Source organism: Anabrus simplex, chromosome 11 (assembly GCF_040414725.1).
Source record: "Anabrus simplex isolate iqAnaSimp1 chromosome 11, ASM4041472v1, whole genome shotgun sequence".
Classification (NCBI taxonomy): Eukaryota; Metazoa; Arthropoda; class Insecta; order Orthoptera; family Tettigoniidae; genus Anabrus; species Anabrus simplex.
In genome coordinates, this window is record NC_090275.1 from 88,680,570 (window position 1) to 88,700,562 (window position 19,993).

Here is a 19,993-nt window from a genome sequence, read left to right on the forward strand (position 1 = left end):
ACCCTGTTAGTTTCTGCTTCCTTTTCATGTCACCATTATTACCTCCCAGCCACTCGCTCATTATGTGATCTTCGTTTTTCAAAGTGTCATACACCTGTGTTTTACCGCAATTAAATTGTAACATTATATCCTGAACACTTCTTTGTTCTTTTTCCTTCATTTCTATCACTTTGACTTTGTCGTGTAATGACAGCACCACATTTTTACGAGACATCTTGCACAAGAATAACCATATTCACTCAACTCTTTAGAGGGACTGGAAAGCCAGACTGCTCCTCTGTAAACAATGCAATAAAACGGAGGTTCTTGCTGCGATTGTCGCCCTGAAACAAAGGAAGGTTGTGTTTACCTCTGCGGTCTAATGTTGTGAGTTGCTTGAAACTACACACTGTTTTAACATAAAATTTGCTTCAGCATAGCCTGTTAAAAATGTGAATTCTGTTTTCAAACATAATTTACTTCAGAATAGCATGTTAAAAATGTGAATTCCGTTTTGAAAACTCATAAACAATTTCCGTTTCCACGTTGAGCAGTTTCCGTTTTATTCAGACAGAATAACATGTAATACATATGATTTTTGTCGGGATCAGGAAAAATTCTGTAATAGATAGGATTCCATGTTATCCAGTGTCTGATTTGGACAGGTTTCACTGTACTGTATTTCTCCAAATCCAAGACGATGTTTGTTTTATCAGAATCTCATGTGAAAAATCAAGGGTCGTCTTGCATTCGCGACCTAACAGTAACGAACATCACTGACCTTTACCACAGTAACCACGCTGCTTCCCTTCACACATACACAACCCCCGTGCGCGCGCTTAAAACTCAACCTTCAACGTCCACGTCTTTATTAGGCTTATAGCGTATATCGCTAGCCATGGCAACCAGTTGCCTAGTGCCTTGGTGTAATGTCACTGGTTCTTGGGAAATAGTGAAGGGAGAATGGCATTCTATTTGGTGCGAGACAGGTTTGCAGTGTGGGTGACTGGGCGAGTGACAATCCCCTGAACAGATTTTTGAAAAAAAGTGTCCCCGAATTAGGCTTCTGAAATCGACAGAATGGTATTAAAACATGTGAATTCTTGTAAAGGCCTTGACTACTCTTTGGCAGAGTTATAACGTGTCTACTGTATCTGACACTTAGTAAAATTAACAGTTTTACAGACAGCAGAAATATTTTTGTGATGGATCATCATATTGTGAAGACATATGGAACAGGTATCACCGGCAAATTTTCAGTGGGTTCTCGTTGATATTATGAGGCCAGTTTTAAGTTAATGGTTATTTAATATGCGGAAATGAAGAATAATTATATAGCCGCAAGAAAATACGGCATAACTAAAGCCAGTGTTCTGCATTAGTGTGAAGACATATGTGTAATGTACAAAAAATGCATTCAGTGGCCCACAACGAGGATGCTTTACAGAAGTTGAAGATCAGATATTGAGGAAAGTGTGTCAAAAACGCAAGAGCGGAATGGCCATACCATGGCGCAATAAACTCGTTGACCTGCAATGTCCACGTTTTCATTACACATCGCTAGCTGCTGAAGTCAGCTGAAGCCAGCAAGCAAGAAGTACGTCTAGCGGCAGTTGGTTGTACCTGACGCTTAGTAAAAGTAACAGTTTTATAGATGGCAGGAATATTTTCCTGATGGATTGTCGTATTGTACAGGCGAGGAACAGGTATTGCCGGCAAATTTTCAAACGGTTTTCTTTGATATTATGATTCCAGTCTTAATTTAATGGTTATGAAACTCACAGAAATAAAGAATAATTGTGTAGCTGCAAGAAAATACGGCATAACTAAAGCCAAGGTTCGGCGTTGGCATGAAGACAAAGATAGTCTAAAAATGAATACTGTACAGGAAAGGCATTCGTATGATTTCACAAAGCACTTTTTAAGTCTGATTTAATTTTTTTTAAGGAGAAATACAGGAACAAGTCTACAAAATATAGCACAAACATTAGGACTCCAGATATTATTCTAAAAGACTGAGGTAATGGTAGCAGATCGTCTAGTAATAAACCACGTAACAGTAAACAACAGGGAAGTAAAAAAGGTGAAACAATTTAAATACCTAGGAGAAATAATAACATACAACTTGGACGAGAAGCCTGCATGGCAAGAAAGAACTCATAAAATGATAAAAGCTCAAAAATGAACATGGTCTACATACGGGAAAAATTTCCATCGATCAAAACCCAATTAAAATTTAAGATGGTGGTTCAACCAGAGGTGATATACTGAACCAAAACTCTTAAAGTCACTCAGAGAAACAGAATTGACAAAATCCTAAAAGTAAAGAAAAGAATAGTTGGAACATTCATAAATAAAAAATATAAAAAATGGACAATGGTGGATAGTGCCAAATGAAGTAGCATATAGAGAACTAGAGCCGATCACAGACACTATACGGAAGAAGAGGATTTCTCTTTTCGGTCACATTATGAGGATCCCAGAAACCAGATTATCAAGAACTAAGAGAAACTCTGGAATCTGAAGCAACAAGTAGGATGGATTAAGGAAATTAGAGAGGATATGGAAAAACTAGAAATAACTCTGGATGATTTGAAAAACAAAACAGAAAATTTAAGGGAACTAAAAAACATAAAAATAAGATTTAAATCATAAATAGACAAACAACGTACACTCAAAGGGGTATTTAAGATGAGGAAAGACAGAAAAGATCAGAACGAATGGAAAGCTACTGGGCAATTCGGAAAGAAAACTTGTCAAGAAAATGACCTTAAAATGATTGACTGAAGTGGTCCAATGAGGCCGTAAGACAGCCGAGGGAGTGTGGGGATGGCGAGAGGCAACAATGAGGCTGGGATCAGCGCCAAGCCCTGGTGTATTGTTGAGAATGTTCCTTGGAAGAAGCTGGAAGCCAGCTAACAATGGAGAAGGCACCCAGAATGATCTGGAAGTGGAAACTGCTGTAATCTTCCGCTGGCCCATATGAAGCGTGAAACCGACAAAATTTAGCCAGTCACGAGCAAGTGCAAGGCAGTTACAAAACAGTTTAAGGTCAGTGCATCAGCAAGGAGTAAGACATGTTGATTGTGTGAAGTGCAACTAGTTGTGAGTGAACTGCTCTGGAAACTACACTGCACTGTGGGAGGCCATGTTGGAGAACATGACTTCAGTGCACCGGAGGGCTGTGTGTCAACCAAGTTCATGAGTACAAACTGCATGAAGTGAAAAACTTGAATGCGAGTACAATAATAAATGATTTATTTATCTATGTCCTTGTTCTGCCATAACTCAGAAATGGCTGGAGATATTTTGGTTAAATTTGATGTAGATTTAGGTACTTTCTTAACTTAAATACTAGGCTATCTCTAGAAATAAGATTGTCATTTTATCTGTATTTGATGAAAAGGGATATTTTTTTACTACAGCCTCTCGTTGCTCATATGTAACAAAATGCAACTTTACAGGAGAGTGGAAACACTGTCCTGTAGTTGAAAATGGAAAATAAAATTATGCTAATTACAAATTAAAAATTAATTTTTTGTAATAATATTTTTGTTGCTACTGTTTTAACATTGCACTGACACACAAGGTTTTTGGCACAGAAAGATGGGAAAGGTATAGGATTGGGAAGGTAGTGTTCGTGACCTTAATTAAGATAAGCGAGGTGTAAAAATGGGAAACCGTGATAAACCATCTTCAGGGCTGCTGACGGTGAGATTCTAACCCACCATCTCCCGAATGCAAGCTCACAGTTATGTGACCCTAACCACATGGCTAACATGCTTGTTAATGATCATACTGGCTAGTTAGAAAATTAATTTTGTTCATTTTAAGATTTTCATTTTGCACTTCGGACGTATCTAGAGACAAATGTCTATAGGTGCTGTGTTAGTTCATTTTAAACAGTTCTGCTGGATATTTTGTTACCTGGTCTCTACATAATGATCTGGAAGCTTCATATAGCCACAACAAATTTTTTCTTCAAATCATAAAAATTACAGAATTGAGGTCTCCCATTCTTTAGTAACTTTTTCCATGTCATAAAAATACCTTCGACAACACCAGCTCATTCTATTTTTGGATGTGCATTTGTTCAAGTATCATGTGGTAATGACAGAACGTAGTTTTGTAGTTTTTTACAATTTTGTCGCTTTAGATAATAATAATATTTCTACGTCGCCCTAACTACTTTTGACAGTTTTCAGAGATGCCGAGGTGATGGAATTTTGTCCCACACGAGTTCTTTTACTTGCCAGTAAACCTTGTCGGGTTAGATGCTGGGCTAATGGACATTCTGATGTTGAAAGGTGGAGGAGTTGTTTAGAAGGGGATTGAAATTGTTTCTTGCTGATATTTTGTAAAACGTCATTTTATTTAGAAACATTTCAAGCAGAACTTACTTTAAATTTAATTTTGAACATTTTTAGGTCATGTCATTTTTGATAAGAGTCAAACCTGATTGACAATTGCATATAATGTAGAAAATGGTACCACTATTGGTTTTGAACATGTGATGTTAGGTTCAAGAGGTTGACACTCGCCCTCTAATCCCTTAAGTACTGTGCTAGAAAGGTAACTGAAACAAGATTTGTACTGTGAAAGAAAATGTTTAACAAGTCAGAAAAACAAAGAATGGTTGACCTTCACCATTAAAAGTTCTGGGGTTTCCAGACAATAGCAGGTAGAGCACAAAGGAGAAGGAAATCATTTTCAAATCTTAACTAGATCTACAAAAGAAAACTAGCGGAAACGTTATGCCTATCCAGTTGATAGCTCACAGTTAGTGCATTTACAGACCGGTGAAATGCTTGTATGACTAATGCAAAAAAATTTGAGACTTTTCATGAAAATAATCTACCCCATAGGTGAGTAAATTGAAAGATGCTGGAAAGGCTTTCCACGGGAAGTACTTCCGATCAGTAGTGTTACCACCTTTGAAGAAAGAAACATTGTAAATAAATCGCCCAACAACGATCGGGCAGATCCATGGGAGCATGTTCATTTAATATAACAATTTGCCATATTCGAAGGCAAGGCTTAGCTTTATAATGTGTGCACAGGTGCTCTAGGGTAAGGAGCCCATATATTCAGTTTCGCCTTCCGATCGGCCTGAACAGTTGAAGACTGACAGGCAAAACTGACATGTATGGTGTGACAAGCCAGTCAATCGTTTGGACTATTGGACTGTGAGAATTCCATCAGTTCTAACCGCAGGACGTGGCACCCAACAGATGAAACGGAGATGCGGGGGGAAATCACGCCGACCATCTGGGCAAATGCTCGGTGTCTATTTCCCACATGGACAGTGAAAATATTCTCCTTCTCCTGAATCGCAGTCATGGCCACCTGGTTGAAATGCATTTTATCTGAAAGTGAGGGGTTCAGGTATCTCACTTTGCTGTGAAAAATAAAAAGTAAAGGGTTCATCCATACGTAAATAATTGTGCCAATTTTTGTTACACTTGTACGTGTATTGGTGTGATTATTCCGGTCCAACTACTCTTTCCTCCACACTGTGCCTCGTTTCCGTTCCTTCTTCTTTAAGACGTGTGCAGTCACTGCATATACAAGCAGTTCATCGGCTGATGACATTTTCATCACAGTGTACATGGACGCATCTACACTTAACCAGATTAAAGGGCAGAATGAAGATGATAACCTTACAGTTCCATCTGTATGTGGTGGGGAGCTGAGACAGGTAGAACTGTCTCGGTTTGGCCTGTCACTTTAAACTAAAGCTGAAACTGTACAAGTATGGGAGCCTTAAGGGTTGCAAGAATCACTTTATATTTGCCCTCTGGGAATGAGAGACGCAATATACACACGTACCATCCGACTACAAACTTACAGCTGCACAACTTGTAGTGCATAATTAACTCTCTCAGAAATATCCCAAAAGAATAATAATGTTATTGCTTTTATGTTCCACTAAGTAATTCTATGGTTTCTGGAGATGCTGAAGTACCAACATTTTGCCTTGTAGGAGTTATATTGTGCAATGGTAAATCTTGGACTGAAGTGGATTCAAACTCGTCATCTTAGTCTCAGAAAGACAGCATTCTACCATCTGAGCCACTCAGCCTGCCAGTAAAATAAGGGACTAGGGTATTTGAACAGTGAGTCCGAGATAACAAATGATTAATTGAGACTCCTCTTTATATATTACAGATGTGGCTGAAGCATCATTCCCAGAACAAGTATGCAGCACAGAACTTTGCTGAGGAGAGCTTCCTCTCTTGGCGCACCTTAATAACTCTTGCAGATATTAAACATCAGTTCCTGGAACTACTGGCAAGCATTGGATTTGTGCCAACATGTAGCAGTTACCGCAGAACAGGAACAGACAAGGTTCTTGCTTTCACTGGAAATGAGGTTAGTGAAGCTTTAAATATAGCAGGACTAGCACTATTCATTGTGGCTTTGCCTGCAATTGTTTTAATTGAGCCATTCGTTATAGTTGCTAGACTAACACCTGGTTAACGCCGAGATGGTTAGAACATCTTAGATGCAGTTCTTTTTCATCTTCACTGACAAAATAAATTTTGTAAAAACTGAGGTTTCTCTTCTGAATCTAGCAGCAGCCTTCCATGTAAACGATAAACTTGGCCCTGCACTTTGCAAGTTGGCATAAAACAGTTTTCTACAATTTGATCATCATCTAAAGATGTAATCTGGAAACCACCATTGTATTGTTGAATGCGATCGACATAGTGCCCTCTTTATCGTATCGTGTCGTTCCTAGTGCCCTCTTACGGTTGTCCCGACTGTCACCATTAAAGAGGTAGTCTTACTAACAGTATGGATAACAATTTCTAAGCAAGAATGGTGCTGATATCTCCTTTCATTATGAAGTATTCGCTACAAATCTGATTTTGTGATAGAAAGTTTTATTGAACTCTTTGCACCCTTTGTAAGACGAATTTCAAAATAAAGAAATTTCATGTCAGGCATTTATACAAAAAAATGTTTTAAACAATGTTCCATTTTATTTTGCGGTCCAGAAAATTTAAATTACCAGTGTGTAAATTTCGAATATAACCCATTTCAGTTCTTTAAAATCAGAATTTTGTAAAATTCTTTCTTGGCACACCATTACACACTTATACGATCATATCGCTAAATTTCATATCTCTAACTTTAACAGACTCAGCTGGGCAGTTGTTCCACCCTTTGTACACTTTGTAAGTCAAATATACAACGAAGAAATTTTGTGTCAGGCATTTATATGAAGAATGTTTTAGTGCAAAAATGTAGTTCTATTTCATTTCTTGGCTGAGAAAATCGAAAAAAAAAAAAAAAATGTAAATTTCAAATATGCCATTGTTCAACCCTCTGCACCCCTTGTTAAGTCAAATTTTTTTAAATGCAGAAATTGTATTTTTGGCATTTATATGAAGAATGTTTTAATGCAAAAACAAAGTTGTATTTTATTTTGCAGTTGATAAAATTGAAAAAATGTTCATTTCGAATATAACCCATTTTTACCCTTTCAAATCAAATTTTTTGTAAAACTCTTTCTTAATACATGTTTACACACTTATACAAACATATCCTTAAAATTTCATCTTTCTTAACTGTAATAGTCTTGCATTGGGCATTAATGAGTGATTGAATCAGAGAAAGACAAATGTGAAAACACGAAAGGACGAGGACAATTTCCACACCTTTATACTGTTCTGTCTTCAAATAGATATGCTCTCTCATCATTCCCAGTTCCTTCACATCCATTTCTTCTCAGACCCTGATGAGTTTTTTTCTGTCTAGCTTCATCAGGAGGTTGGGTATCAACTCTCATTGAGGGGCCTTCATAACATATCTTCAGTCTTGATGTGAGAACTGTAGGGTAAGAAGAAAGCTGGATGAATACAGGAAAAGGGATGAAACATAACAGGTGGTATAACATTATGAACGTAAGGCCAAACACAAAAGGAGAAAAGGATCCCAACAGCATAATATCAAGTCCTATACAGTAGACTCCCTCTAGTTCGGCTACCTTGAGACTGGATCCTAGGCCAGACTAACTGACAGTATGCTATAAATACCAATATTTAGCTTCAGTGAAATACAGTACATAAAGAACCAATTGTAAGGCAAGTAGTATTAATGTGTCTTTACCTAGTGTACTCACCTGAATTGACTTGATGTTGTCTTTATGATGTCTCCATACACTATTGAAGTTTCACTCCCGATGAGAGATAAACACTCGAAGTGGAAAAATTAAATGCAGTAAAGCATATTACAAAAATTCAGAATTTAATTTATAAAGGTCCACTAACACTTCGTATAAACATTGACTATAATTATAAATTTACTCATTCGGAACAAATATTTCTGATTCCCTATGGGAATCAACATCTATATTATAAACATTGACTGTCGTAAACAAAAGGAACTCATATTATAGTATAGTACTGTGTCATAAACTCTGCAGAATTCAAAAAATAAAAGAAATCGGATATATATATATATATTTATTTGTTTTTTATTTTTTTTTTTAAATTTTTTTTTAAGAAGCAAAATCACACCCCTTTTTCATAAACATTACATCAACTGCTGTTGCTTCTGTCTGCTGCTTGATATAAGTTGCTGCTGATTGTAAAGCTGCACCTCCATCAGCGTGACTCATTTTTCCCTCTTCATTTTCTTCCTTTTCTTCTTCATCATCGACTTCTGCCGAATAACAGCTTGCACAATTTCTTCATGAGGGAAGCGTGACTCAAGGACAGGTGCCAGCCGGACTTTACGGCGACTGCACTAGGGGGAGTCTACTGTATAGAGATAAAGGAACATGAAAAGGAATGCACAGGACAGATCGGTGTGGGAAGAGGAAGCAGTAGAAAGAGGAGACCAGGATGAATATGAAAACACAAAAATACAAGGACAATCTCCACATCTTCATACACTGTCATCTTCAGATACAGAGGCTTTCTCCTCATCATTCCCAGTTCCTACCCATCTATCTCTTCTCAATCCCCAACGAGCTCACTTCTGCTTCCGAGCTTTATCACTCGTTGAGGGCTCATCTTGACAGATAAGCTGAAAGTCTGTTTCAGTACAAATCGGAGATCTACTGACCACCAGGTTCTACAGTATCAAGGAGCTTTGGTAGATTTCATATGCCAGCATTGTGGTAGGGCTTGCAATTCTAGAATTGATCTCTTTAGCCATCTGAGAACCCATAATTACAAAACTGATTCACTTGAAAGACAATCTTTATACCGTATTTCTCCAAATCCAAGACGACTCTAAATGCAAGACGACCTCCACTTGTTCCTTCAAAAAAAAGTCAAATCAAATTTTAAAATTGGATTGTGAACTCATATTTTATTTATTACACATTTCAAACTCAATTTGAGAAAGAAAAAATACACAAGTATCATGTAAATCCTACCTACTTCCCTAATCATTTTTATTAGAGGTATCTGATACTCCCTTTGAAAGTTCAAGGAATTCCTCTTCGCGAGTCCCCATTCTTATCACATCATGTTTTGGCAATTCTGACCTTGCACTTTTCGCACACATACCTCACAATTTCATGTTCGGCTTCTTTAAAGCATCCTAATTGTAGGCCACTAAATGCCTTTCTTGTACAGTTCGCATTTTTAGACTATGTTTGTCTTCACACCAATGCCGAACATTGGCTTTAGTCATGCCACATTTTCTTGCGGCTGCACTATTACTCGTTATTTCCGCGTGTTTAATAACCATTAACTTAAAATTGGCATCATAATATTGATGTGAACCCATTGAAAATTTGCTTGCAATGCCTGTTCCACGTGTATCTACAGTACGATGACCCATCATGAAAATATTCTTGTTGTGTATAAAACTGTTACTTTTACTAAACATCAGGTGCAACCAGCTGCCACTAGATGCACGTCTCACTTGTCGGCTTCAGTGGCTAACAATGTATAATAAAGATGTGGACGTTGAAGATCGAGGTTTGACGGCGCGCATGGGGAATGATGGGAAGCAGCATGGTTACTGTGATAGCTTTTAGGTCGCTGCAAGACGACCCTTGATTTTTCATATGAAATTCTGAGAAAAAACGTTGTCTTGGATTCTGAGAAATACGGTACTTGCCAGCATATGAATGCCAGTGATGATGACATGAAAATGTACATTTTGTCCTTGTCCTATTTTGTTTTTGTAATTGCTCATTGTTTGTCCTCGTACTTGCTTCCACAACCCACACTGGTCTGTCATTTTAGTTTATCCTTATTGTATTATTAAGAAACTATAGACTGACAGCTTATATCTAAATCATCATTTTTATTTCCTCAGTTGAACGCTAATGGTGAGAACCAGAACCTTCTTCGTGCTATTCTATGCGCTGCTTTGTATCCTAATGTGGTGAAGGTGTTGACTCCTGAGAAGTCGTACACACCCAGTGTTGTGGGCGCCATTCCCAAGCAGCACAAGGCGGGTCAGCTCAAGTTCAAGACACGAGATGATGGCTATGTAAGTGTGCCTTTTAAAAAAAAAATTAATGTGTTTTACTATTTTGAGTATTATCATCATCATCATCATTATCATCATTGTACAGTTCCAGTTTCCCGGGTACTGTTAATGAGCCTCTTCCACTTCTTCCTGTCCATATACAACTTGTCATGGAGAACATCATCCACTGTCCATCCTCTGGTAACTAGATCAGCCTTGATCATATCCACCCATCGAGTTTTAGGTCTTCCTGCAGGTCTTTTTTCCTCCACCTGTCTTTCCAAATTTATTCTGGATGTGCCGATTCGGTCTAATAGGGATGTCTTTATTCCGGCTTCTTTCCTCACCTCCTCATTTCTTAACTTGTCCATCTTGGTTTTCTGGATGGTAGATCTAAGAAATTTCATCTCTGATACTTGCAGTCTTGATGAATCTCTTTTTGTGAGGGTGCACGCTTCAATACCATAGATCAATATTGGTATGAAATAGCTGTTAAACATTATCAGTTTGGCTGGTTTTGGAATCATGTCATCGCATAAAAGTGTTCTTACTTGTTGGTAGAATTCAGATCCCTTTTGCACTCTGTAATTTCCTTTCTGACCAAATTATCACTAGACATTACACTTCCAAGGTAAGGAAAACTATCCACACACTCTAGCTGGTGGTCTCCTAGTTTTACACTTGCTGGACGCCCTTCTCTGTTGACTGCCATCACCACTGTCTTGGTCTCGCTGATGTTGAGGTTATATTCCTTGAACTGGGATTTCCATACGTTGAGTCTGGTCTATACTTCCTCTTCTGTTTTACCCCAAATCATATCATCAGCAAAGGCCACTGCATTCAGGTCACCTAACGTTTCCTTAACGTTCTTCATTATATTGTCCATAACGGTAATGAACAGTAGTGGGGACAGTGCACTTCACTTCACTTGCTGAACTCCACTCTTGGTCTCAAACCATGATGATCGACCTTCCCCAATTTGTACAACATCTGAATTTTCTTTACCAGTCCTTCAGGCACATTTCTTTTCCTCAGACACTCCCAGATCTTATCTGTTATAACACTATCATAGGTCTTTTCTATATCCAGGAATACAATGACCAGGTTCTGACCCAACGCTTTTCCACCAGCATGCAAATGCTAAAAATTAGATCCATTCTTGATCTGTTACTTCTGAATCCATATTGCTCCTCTAACTGTGGTTCACCGATGGTTCTCAATCTCCTTTCTATAATCTCTAGAATTTTTAGCCCATGAGACAGCAGTGTTATTCCTCTATAGTTGGTGGATTTCCGTCTGCTGCCTTTCTTAAACGGGGAAATTATAACTCCCTTGCTCCAATCTGCAGGTATTTTGTTGTCTGTTCATATGGCATTTAGTACTCTGTGCAGCCATTGTATACCCTGAATGCCTGCTGCTTTTATCATGTCAACATTTACTTCATCTGCACCTGAAGATTTTCCTTTCGGCATAGATTTTAAGGTTATCTCAGTTTCTGTCCAGTTGATGGGAGGTTCCTCACTGTAGGCTTTGATTTCCTGTTCTGTATTTTGTTCTTGAACTGATCTATTCAGTAGATGGTCAAAATGGTTCTTCAGGGCTTCTCTCATGTCACTTTCTGTCCTAACCATATTTCCATTTTCATCTTCAAGTGCCTTTATGGTATTCATTGGTTTCCTTTTACCTCTGATAACACTATAGAGTAGTTTCTTATTGCCTATGCTGTCTTCCTCCAGTTTCTGGGTGAATATATTCCATGCCTCGGTCTTTTCTGCTGTAACTGTTCTTTTAATGTCCAGTTTCTTGTTTCGGTATAGTTGTTGGGGGTTTCTGATCTTTGCCTTGTCTCTAGTAAGATCCGGTTTATTTTTCTCCCGATCCCTTTCTTTCCGCAACAGATTTCTTTCCCTGATTGCTGCTCTCTCTCTTTCATTCCACCAAGGTGTTTCCTTCTCCCTTGTTTTCGTAGTTGTCTTTCCACAAACTATAATCCTATAATGATTACTCTCTCTTTGCTAATAACTTTTTCAAGATCATCTAGAAACTGGTTCTTATCCTCTTGACAGCATCGAGTTTGAGGTGCATACACCTGTACCAAAGTTAGTTTTTCTTTCCCTAAATGCACAGTCACCTTTATTATTCTCTCACTAACATACTGAATGTCAGTGACTCCTTCTAGATCTTTACTCATGATGAATCAACACCATTCCTCGTCTCTTTGCCATTTCCATGCCAATACAGTGTATACTGTTTTCTTAATTTCTTCATTCCTTTCCCTCTCCATTTGGTTTCACTCAGCCCCAGTATCATTAATTTCCTCCTTTCCATGAGGTCCACTAGTTCTTCACATTTTCCTGTGAGAGTGAGTAAGTTGACGGTCTCAATCCGTGTTAGTCTCCTCCGGGATTTTTGCATTTTTGCAAGACCCTGTCTATTATCAGGTCATAAACCATCATCCCTAACATGAGTCTTCTCAAGCTGGCGTCTTAATTGATAAATGTATTCCAAGGCTCTTATGTGTTTTGGAAGCAACTACAAATAATAAGCTCTTTTACTGGCTTGCTAGGCCTAAAGGAATTAAAGATTTTCTTTTGGGGTTTACTCCCTTAGCCTCTGAGGATCCTCCTTATCCCACAAGGCAGTGGGTTCCATCTGTACTACCCCCAGAGGAATGTGTTGCTTCCTCCGCCAGCTCCACCACACCGAATCATATTCTCCTCTTTTGCTGCCGTTGAGGTCTTCACTCTTTACCCTGAGCTGGGACCCTTTACGAGATGTTACACACCGGGTCAGTGAGCTCTGGGACTCACATAGGCAGGGGGGCCACTTCCTGGGCAAGGCTGCCTCTAAGAGTGTCCCTACCTGTTACCTGGATTTTTTTTAGCATTATAAATAACATAAAACATGATAGTTATACTAGAACTCGTAAAAGAAAAAGTGTGTGTGCAGAAAATAAAATTACAGTAAATCTCGTTAAGACGTTTCTGCAGGGGACAAGGAAAAGAACAGGGTAAGTGAGAAAACTTCCTACTGAATACAGAAATAAAAACTATCCAACAGGGATATGGAAACACTAGATATGATTTTTTCCGACACAAGGACATTTAATTCACAATGATACAAAAGTTTATTGAGATCCACCTATTCAATACACATTGGGTTTTTTAAAATTAAGATTTACATCTTGTCATACTAATTTAATGGGACATGTTTCGCCCATTGTATGGGCATCATCAGCCGTAATCTCATGCCTAAAAGATAAAGATCAGGATCCTGATTATTCTAGTCAAAGTGTTACATAGAGAAACATATATATGTTATAAAAATGAGGAATTTAGGAACTCACAACAAAATTCCTCATTTTTATAACACATATGTTTCTCTATGTAACACTTCGACTAGAGTAATCGGGGTCCTGATCTTTACCTTTTAGGCATGAGATTATGGCTGATGATGCCCATACAATGGGCGAAACATGTCCCGTTAAATTTGTATGCCACAATGTAAATCCTAATTTTTAAGAACCCAATGTGTATTGAATAGGTGGAATTGAAGAAAGGATATAGATTATATTGGAGTGGAGGAAAGATGGCGGCAAATGGTGTTGGTTTTATATTGAGAGAAGACCTAGCACAATATGTGGACAAAATTGACCAGATCAGTGACATAATAATTAAAGTTAGACTTGGACTTGAGAGTGGAATCAAGGTTTTTATACAGGTTTATGCACCCCAATCAGCGAATGCAGATGAATGTTTAGAAGAGTTTCCAGAAGAACTGGAAAATTGTATTGAAGACAAAGAGGTTATAATAATGGGGGACATGAATGCACATGTTGGAACAGACAGAGAGGGAAAAGAAGAGATAATATTGGCCTCTATAATTATGGAAACCAAGATGGAGATTTGGTACTAGATTTTTGTAGAAGGAATGGATTAATTGTTGGCAATACTTGGTTGAAAAAAAGGAACTCTCAAAAATAACTAGATATGGTTGGGGAGATAGAAAGACAAAGACAATGATTGATCTTATTCTGGTGAAGGAGAAACGTAGACAACTGGAAGATGTGACAGCAATGCCAAGAGCAGATTTTGAAGGAGACCATAAAGTGGTGGTAGCCAAATTAAGACTTGGTAAAATAATGAAGTTAATAGAAAAAAGGGAAAGAAAAATAAAGGGATGGAAGTTAAAAGAGAAAGAAATAAGGGAAAAGTTTCAAGAGGATCTGAAGAAAGAAATTATCAAAGAATGTGCAAACAGTGTGGAAGAGGAATGGACATGTTTCAGAAATGGTTCTGTAAATTGTGCAATAAACACCTGTGGAAGACTATCAGGGAGGAAAAAGGAAAAGGAGACTCCTTGGTGGAATACCAGGGTAAAGAAAGCAGTTAAAGAGAAACAAATGGCTTGGAGGAAGTAGATAGACAGCAATAGCACAGAGATTTGGCAGAAATATAAAGAAGCCAAAAAGGTATGTAAGAAAATAGTACAAGAAGAGAAATGGAAGAGCTGGGTAAGTTTCACAGAAACTTTACAGGAAGATATAAAGGGAAGTAAAAAGGTTTTGTATGGTTTGGTGAAGAATAGTTTACGAAATAGGGAAGATACAAAATTTTTAAAAAATGAAGCAAGGCAGATATTGATGCAAAAAGATGATATACTAAAAAGATGGGAAGAATACTTCTCAGAATTGCTAAATATTAAATACAGTGAACGTGTAGATGTGAAGGAGCAAGAAGAAACAATGGGGAAAGAAGAAGAACAAGAAAAGGAGATATCGATAATAGAAATAGAGGAAGCCATACAAAAGATGAAGAGCGGTAAAGCAGCAGGAGTGGTTGAGGTAACTACGGAAATGATAAAAGCAGCAGGACTAATATACAGTGGCTGTATAGATTATTTAGAATAATCTGGAGGAAGAAAGAGATCCCAGAAGAGTCGGAAAAAGGTTTAATTATCCCGGTATTGACACGCATGTGTTGTGTTCATTTCCCTTCTCCTCTGACATTTTCGTTCCTGCCGATTTGCTGTAGAAATCGGTGTCACGTTTTAATTCCCAACCTGGCTTTTATCCTATATTTTTTTAAAGTCATCATATATCTTATGTAATTAATTTATTCCCTGGGACTTGCTCTTGATACTTAACTCTTATTCTGCTGTGTGCTGCCATCTGCTATGGTGTGGTCGAACTGTGGCATCGCCTCCGACCAATCAGGGAGCTCCTCGCCATCTTAGATGATCTGCTCTCTTTCAGCGGCGAGTTATCCACCATTAAGAGTGAGAATTGCTTGACCATGGTGGAGGAAGGACATGTTACTTACTCGCTCCGGGTTCTGGCCTTAGCCCACATTATGAATCCGGCATAATATATTGGTGTGATGGCATTCTGCCATCCTTAAAGGTTTTATTTATTTTATTTTGAAAAGCGTCCTCCTTTCCCGCTGTAATGTAATATTTGGTGAAATTATCATTACATGAGTATGGAGCAACTAACGCTTTGATGTTACTACAAGCCTGATGCTGCAACTATAAGTTTCTCCTTCATTTAAATTGAACCTTACCTTCGAAGACCGGAATGATATTTTGGAAAATATGCGCTCTTCTAGAACTTTGGTGTGTTTAAGACTTTTGAAATTGCCATAATCCTAATAGTTGGTTTAAAAATAAAAAAGGCAGTAGCTGTTCACGTTTTCGGGTTTCCTCTGTAAAAATTTATATATATTGATGTACATATCCTAAGTGATCAGGATACGTGTGGTATGAAGGCGTATTATGTTTCATCTAATTTGGGGAATTACGAAAAATTATTATTATTAATGTGGACTTTTGAGAGATAATCTGTATCCGCTCTAAATGTACTTCAAAGGAACTCCACCTGTTGGAAAGGTTTAAGGACGATGTGAGTTTTCTCCAGGATATCAGAAATAAAGCGAAGGATGTAAGTGAAGATAGCTCCCGGTTCTCTTGCGAAATAATCGGGAATAAATGTGGTGTAAACAGGAAGCGAGTGAAGAATGGTATCCAGTGTGAAAAGTGTTTAATTTGGTATCATTTTGAGTGTATATGTAGTGCTGGTTTTGCTAAAAATGAAGATACTTGGACCTGTGTTGGCTGTGGCGAGAGCAATTTGAATAGCGGTAACAAACCTAGGCCTACAACGGACAACGAATCGCTGGCGTCTCATTCCGTAGAGGATGGGGGTAATGATAATGTACTTGTAATTCTCTCTTTATTGCAACAGGATTTACAAGCATGAAAAGCGGAGAATGAGATTTTAAAGGAGAAGGTACGTTTACTGGAATCGAAAGTACCGGTACCAGTAAACACTCAGAACACAGGTGGCTCTGTGAATTCTAGCGCGTGGTGTCAAGTTGCTTCAGATTCTAGGAGGAAAAGTGTACACTTAAATAAGGACAATTTTGTAATTGACACCAAAAATAGATTTTCAGCTCTGAGGGAAGTAAGTGATACGCAAGGTATCCGTATGGGAAGCAGTCAAACGTATAGTGCAAAATCCGTTACGAGAAGCGGCAAAGTTAGGCCTAAAATCCCACACAGTGCACCGGCGAAAGTGTCGAACATTCTTATATTTGGTGACGCTAAGAATGTCATTCTGAACACTAGGTAAGCTGACTCACACTAACATCTTTATGGTGAACGTGCCCCACAGGCATGATTTGATTAGAGACTCGTGTGTGAACATTGAAGTGGACAAAGTTAATACAGATATGGTTAAAATTTGTAAACATTTTCGTAATACACAGGTAATTGATAACAGCAGTTTCGAGAGACATTGTTACACAAAGCATGGCCTTCATCTAAACAATTCAGGTAAATGAAAGATAGCAAGTATTGTTCTAGATTTTATTAATCTTAAGATATGTACTGTAAAAAAGGCAACTCCCTTGAGTGATAATACTGACCAGGAAAACTAGTAGAAAGAGCCAGCTGTACTTCAAGCTGGCTCAGCCAACTAGAAAATGAAACTCAGGAAAGTAAGGAATTTCAAGATACCCAATTGCAACAGTCAAGTTTTAGGGAGGAAGGGGGTCTGAGATTGCTCTTGGTAAACTGTCAGAGTGTAGTAAATAAACAATTAAAATTCGGTACATTGATGGAATCTTATGAGACTGATGTGGTGATAGGAGTGGAATCGTGGTTGAGAGAAGGGGTGGGTAATAGAGAAGTATTTCCAGAAGGGTACACAGTCTGTCGTAGAGACCGTGAAGATAAAAAGGGAGGGGGGTGTTTATTCTGGTGAAGGAAACTTATTGTTCACATGAATGGTTTACCGATGAAAGGGATGAAATTAGGGATAAAATTAATTTGTGACAATATGAAGGAGGTGGAAATTATAGAAACATACAGGCCTGGAAGAGAGGAAAGAGACATGGAAATATTTGAGAAAATAATAGATTATACTCATAAAAACAATAATAATGATGTGGTAATAATTGGGGGAGATCTAAACTTGCCGGAAGTTGAATGGAATGGAGCTGCAAGTGAAGCCCATGAACAGAAACTGGCAAATAAGTTAATTTGGGAGGGAGGATTTACACAAATAGTACAAGAACCAACTCGTCTCAATAACTTACTAGATGTATTCTTGGTTAAACCATGGGAAATTGTTGATAAAAATTAGGTAATTGAAGGAATAGGTGACCATAAGGCTGTAATAATGGATGTGGGACTGGTACCAAAAAGGCTTAATAAGAGGGTCACACAAGACAAGAAATTGTACAGAAAAACTAAAGTTGATGAATTTGGGACTTACCTTAAATCACAATTCTGTTGTTGGGTAAGTGAAGGGAGTAATGTGGATACACTTTGGGCTAAATTCAAAGGAATCATTTCGGAAGGAGAGAAGAGATTTGTACCTGTTAAGAAGGGTAAATGACCTCAGACCCTGTTTATTATACAAGGGAAATAAGAAAATTAAAAAGAAAATGTAGAATAGTAAACAGGAAAATCAAAGAAGGTAGGGAGAGTAGAGAAAGTAAAAAACATCTAATAAGGGAACTGAATAGAGTGAAAAAGGAAGCAAAAGAGAATTATATGAATGGCATTCTTCAAGAGCATAATGACCACAAAGGGAAATAGAAAAAGCTGTATTCATATATCAGGAATCAAAAAGGAAAAGGAATCCAAATTCCTACAATGGTGGGAGAAGGGGGTGAACACTATTTAACAGATACTGAGAAAGCAAACCTCTTCAGTAGGGAATTCAGAGATTCAGTAGATGATTGTCAGGAGTTGGAAACCGAAACAGAAGATAGAGAGGGAGAGACACAGAGGGAAACAAGAAGCTTCTCATTCACAAATGAAGATATTTTCAGAGAAATCCAACTGCTCCAGCAAGGAAAAGCAGCAAGAAGTGATCAAATTACTGGGCAGGTGTTAAAAGCAATGGGGTGGTACATAGTGCCTTATTTAAAATTTCTCTTTGACTATGTCATAAATAATAGTGTAATACCAAAGGAATGGAAGGAATCTATAATAATACCAATTTATAAAGGAAAGGGTGATAAAAGGAAACCAGAGAACTACAGACCAATCAGTCTGACCAGTATAGTTTGTAAAATACTGGAGAGTTTAATATCAAGGTACATCAGAGGGGTATGTGATGATAAAAATTGGTTCATGAGGAGCCAGTATGGATTTAGAAAGAAATTTTCTTGTGAGGCACAACTGGTGGGATTTCAGCAGGACATATCAGACCAATTGGATTCAGGAGGCCAGTTAGATTGCATAGCCATAGATCTTTCCAAAGCCTTTGATAGAGTGGAACATGGACTATTATTAAAGAAATTGGAGGGAATAGGATTGGACGTAAGGGTTACACGTTGGGTAAAAACATTTCTAAATTCAAGGGTTCAGAAAGTCAAAGTAGGAAATAATGTATCGCAGGAAGAGAAAGTTTGGAAGGGAATTGCACAGGGTAGTATAATCGGTCCGTTACTTTTCTTAATATACGTAAATGATTTAGGGAATAATATAACATCAAAAATAAGATTGTATGCAGATGTCATAATTGTTTATAGGGAAATAAATACCATTGAGGATTGTTCAGAATTACAAAGGGACCTTGAGAGTATCCAACAATGGGTTGAAGAGAATAATATGAAGGTTAATGGAGGCAAATCAACTGTTACAACATTTACAAACAGGAGTTTTAAAACTGAATTTGAATATACTTTGAATGGGGTAGTTATCCCAAAAGATGGCAAGTGCAAATACTTAGGTGTGAGATTTGAAAGTAATTTGCACTGGAAGGGTCATGTGGATGACATTGTTGGGAAAGCATACAGATCGTTACATGTCATAATGAGGCTACTTAAAGGATGCAACAAAGAATTAAAAGAGAAAAGTTACTTGAGTATGGTTCGTCCATTATTGGAATATGCAAACAGTGTTTGGGATCCTCACCAAGAATACCTAATAAAAGAAATAGATAGTGTGCAGAGGAAAGCAGCAAGATTTGTAACAGGGGATTTCAGAAGAAAAGGTAGTGTATCATAAATGTTAGAGGAACTAGGGTGGGAAACTTTAAGTAAGAGAAGGGAGAAAACTAGAC

The 19,993-nt window shown here is 37.9% G+C and overlaps 1 protein-coding gene across 2 annotated transcripts in view; it reads left to right on the forward strand.

Annotated features, from left to right (window-relative positions):
* Positions 1–19,993, forward strand: part of LOC136883441 (putative ATP-dependent RNA helicase DHX57) — a 194,387-nt gene that overhangs the window by 157,817 nt on the left and 16,577 nt on the right. For both annotated transcript variants that reach the window (XM_067155731.2, XM_067155732.2), the window contains 2 exons: positions 6,148–6,351; positions 10,264–10,440. In XM_067155731.2, the coding sequence (XP_067011832.2) occupies positions 6,148–6,351; positions 10,264–10,440 (381 nt within the window). The remainder of the gene's footprint in view (positions 1–6,147; positions 6,352–10,263; positions 10,441–19,993) is intronic.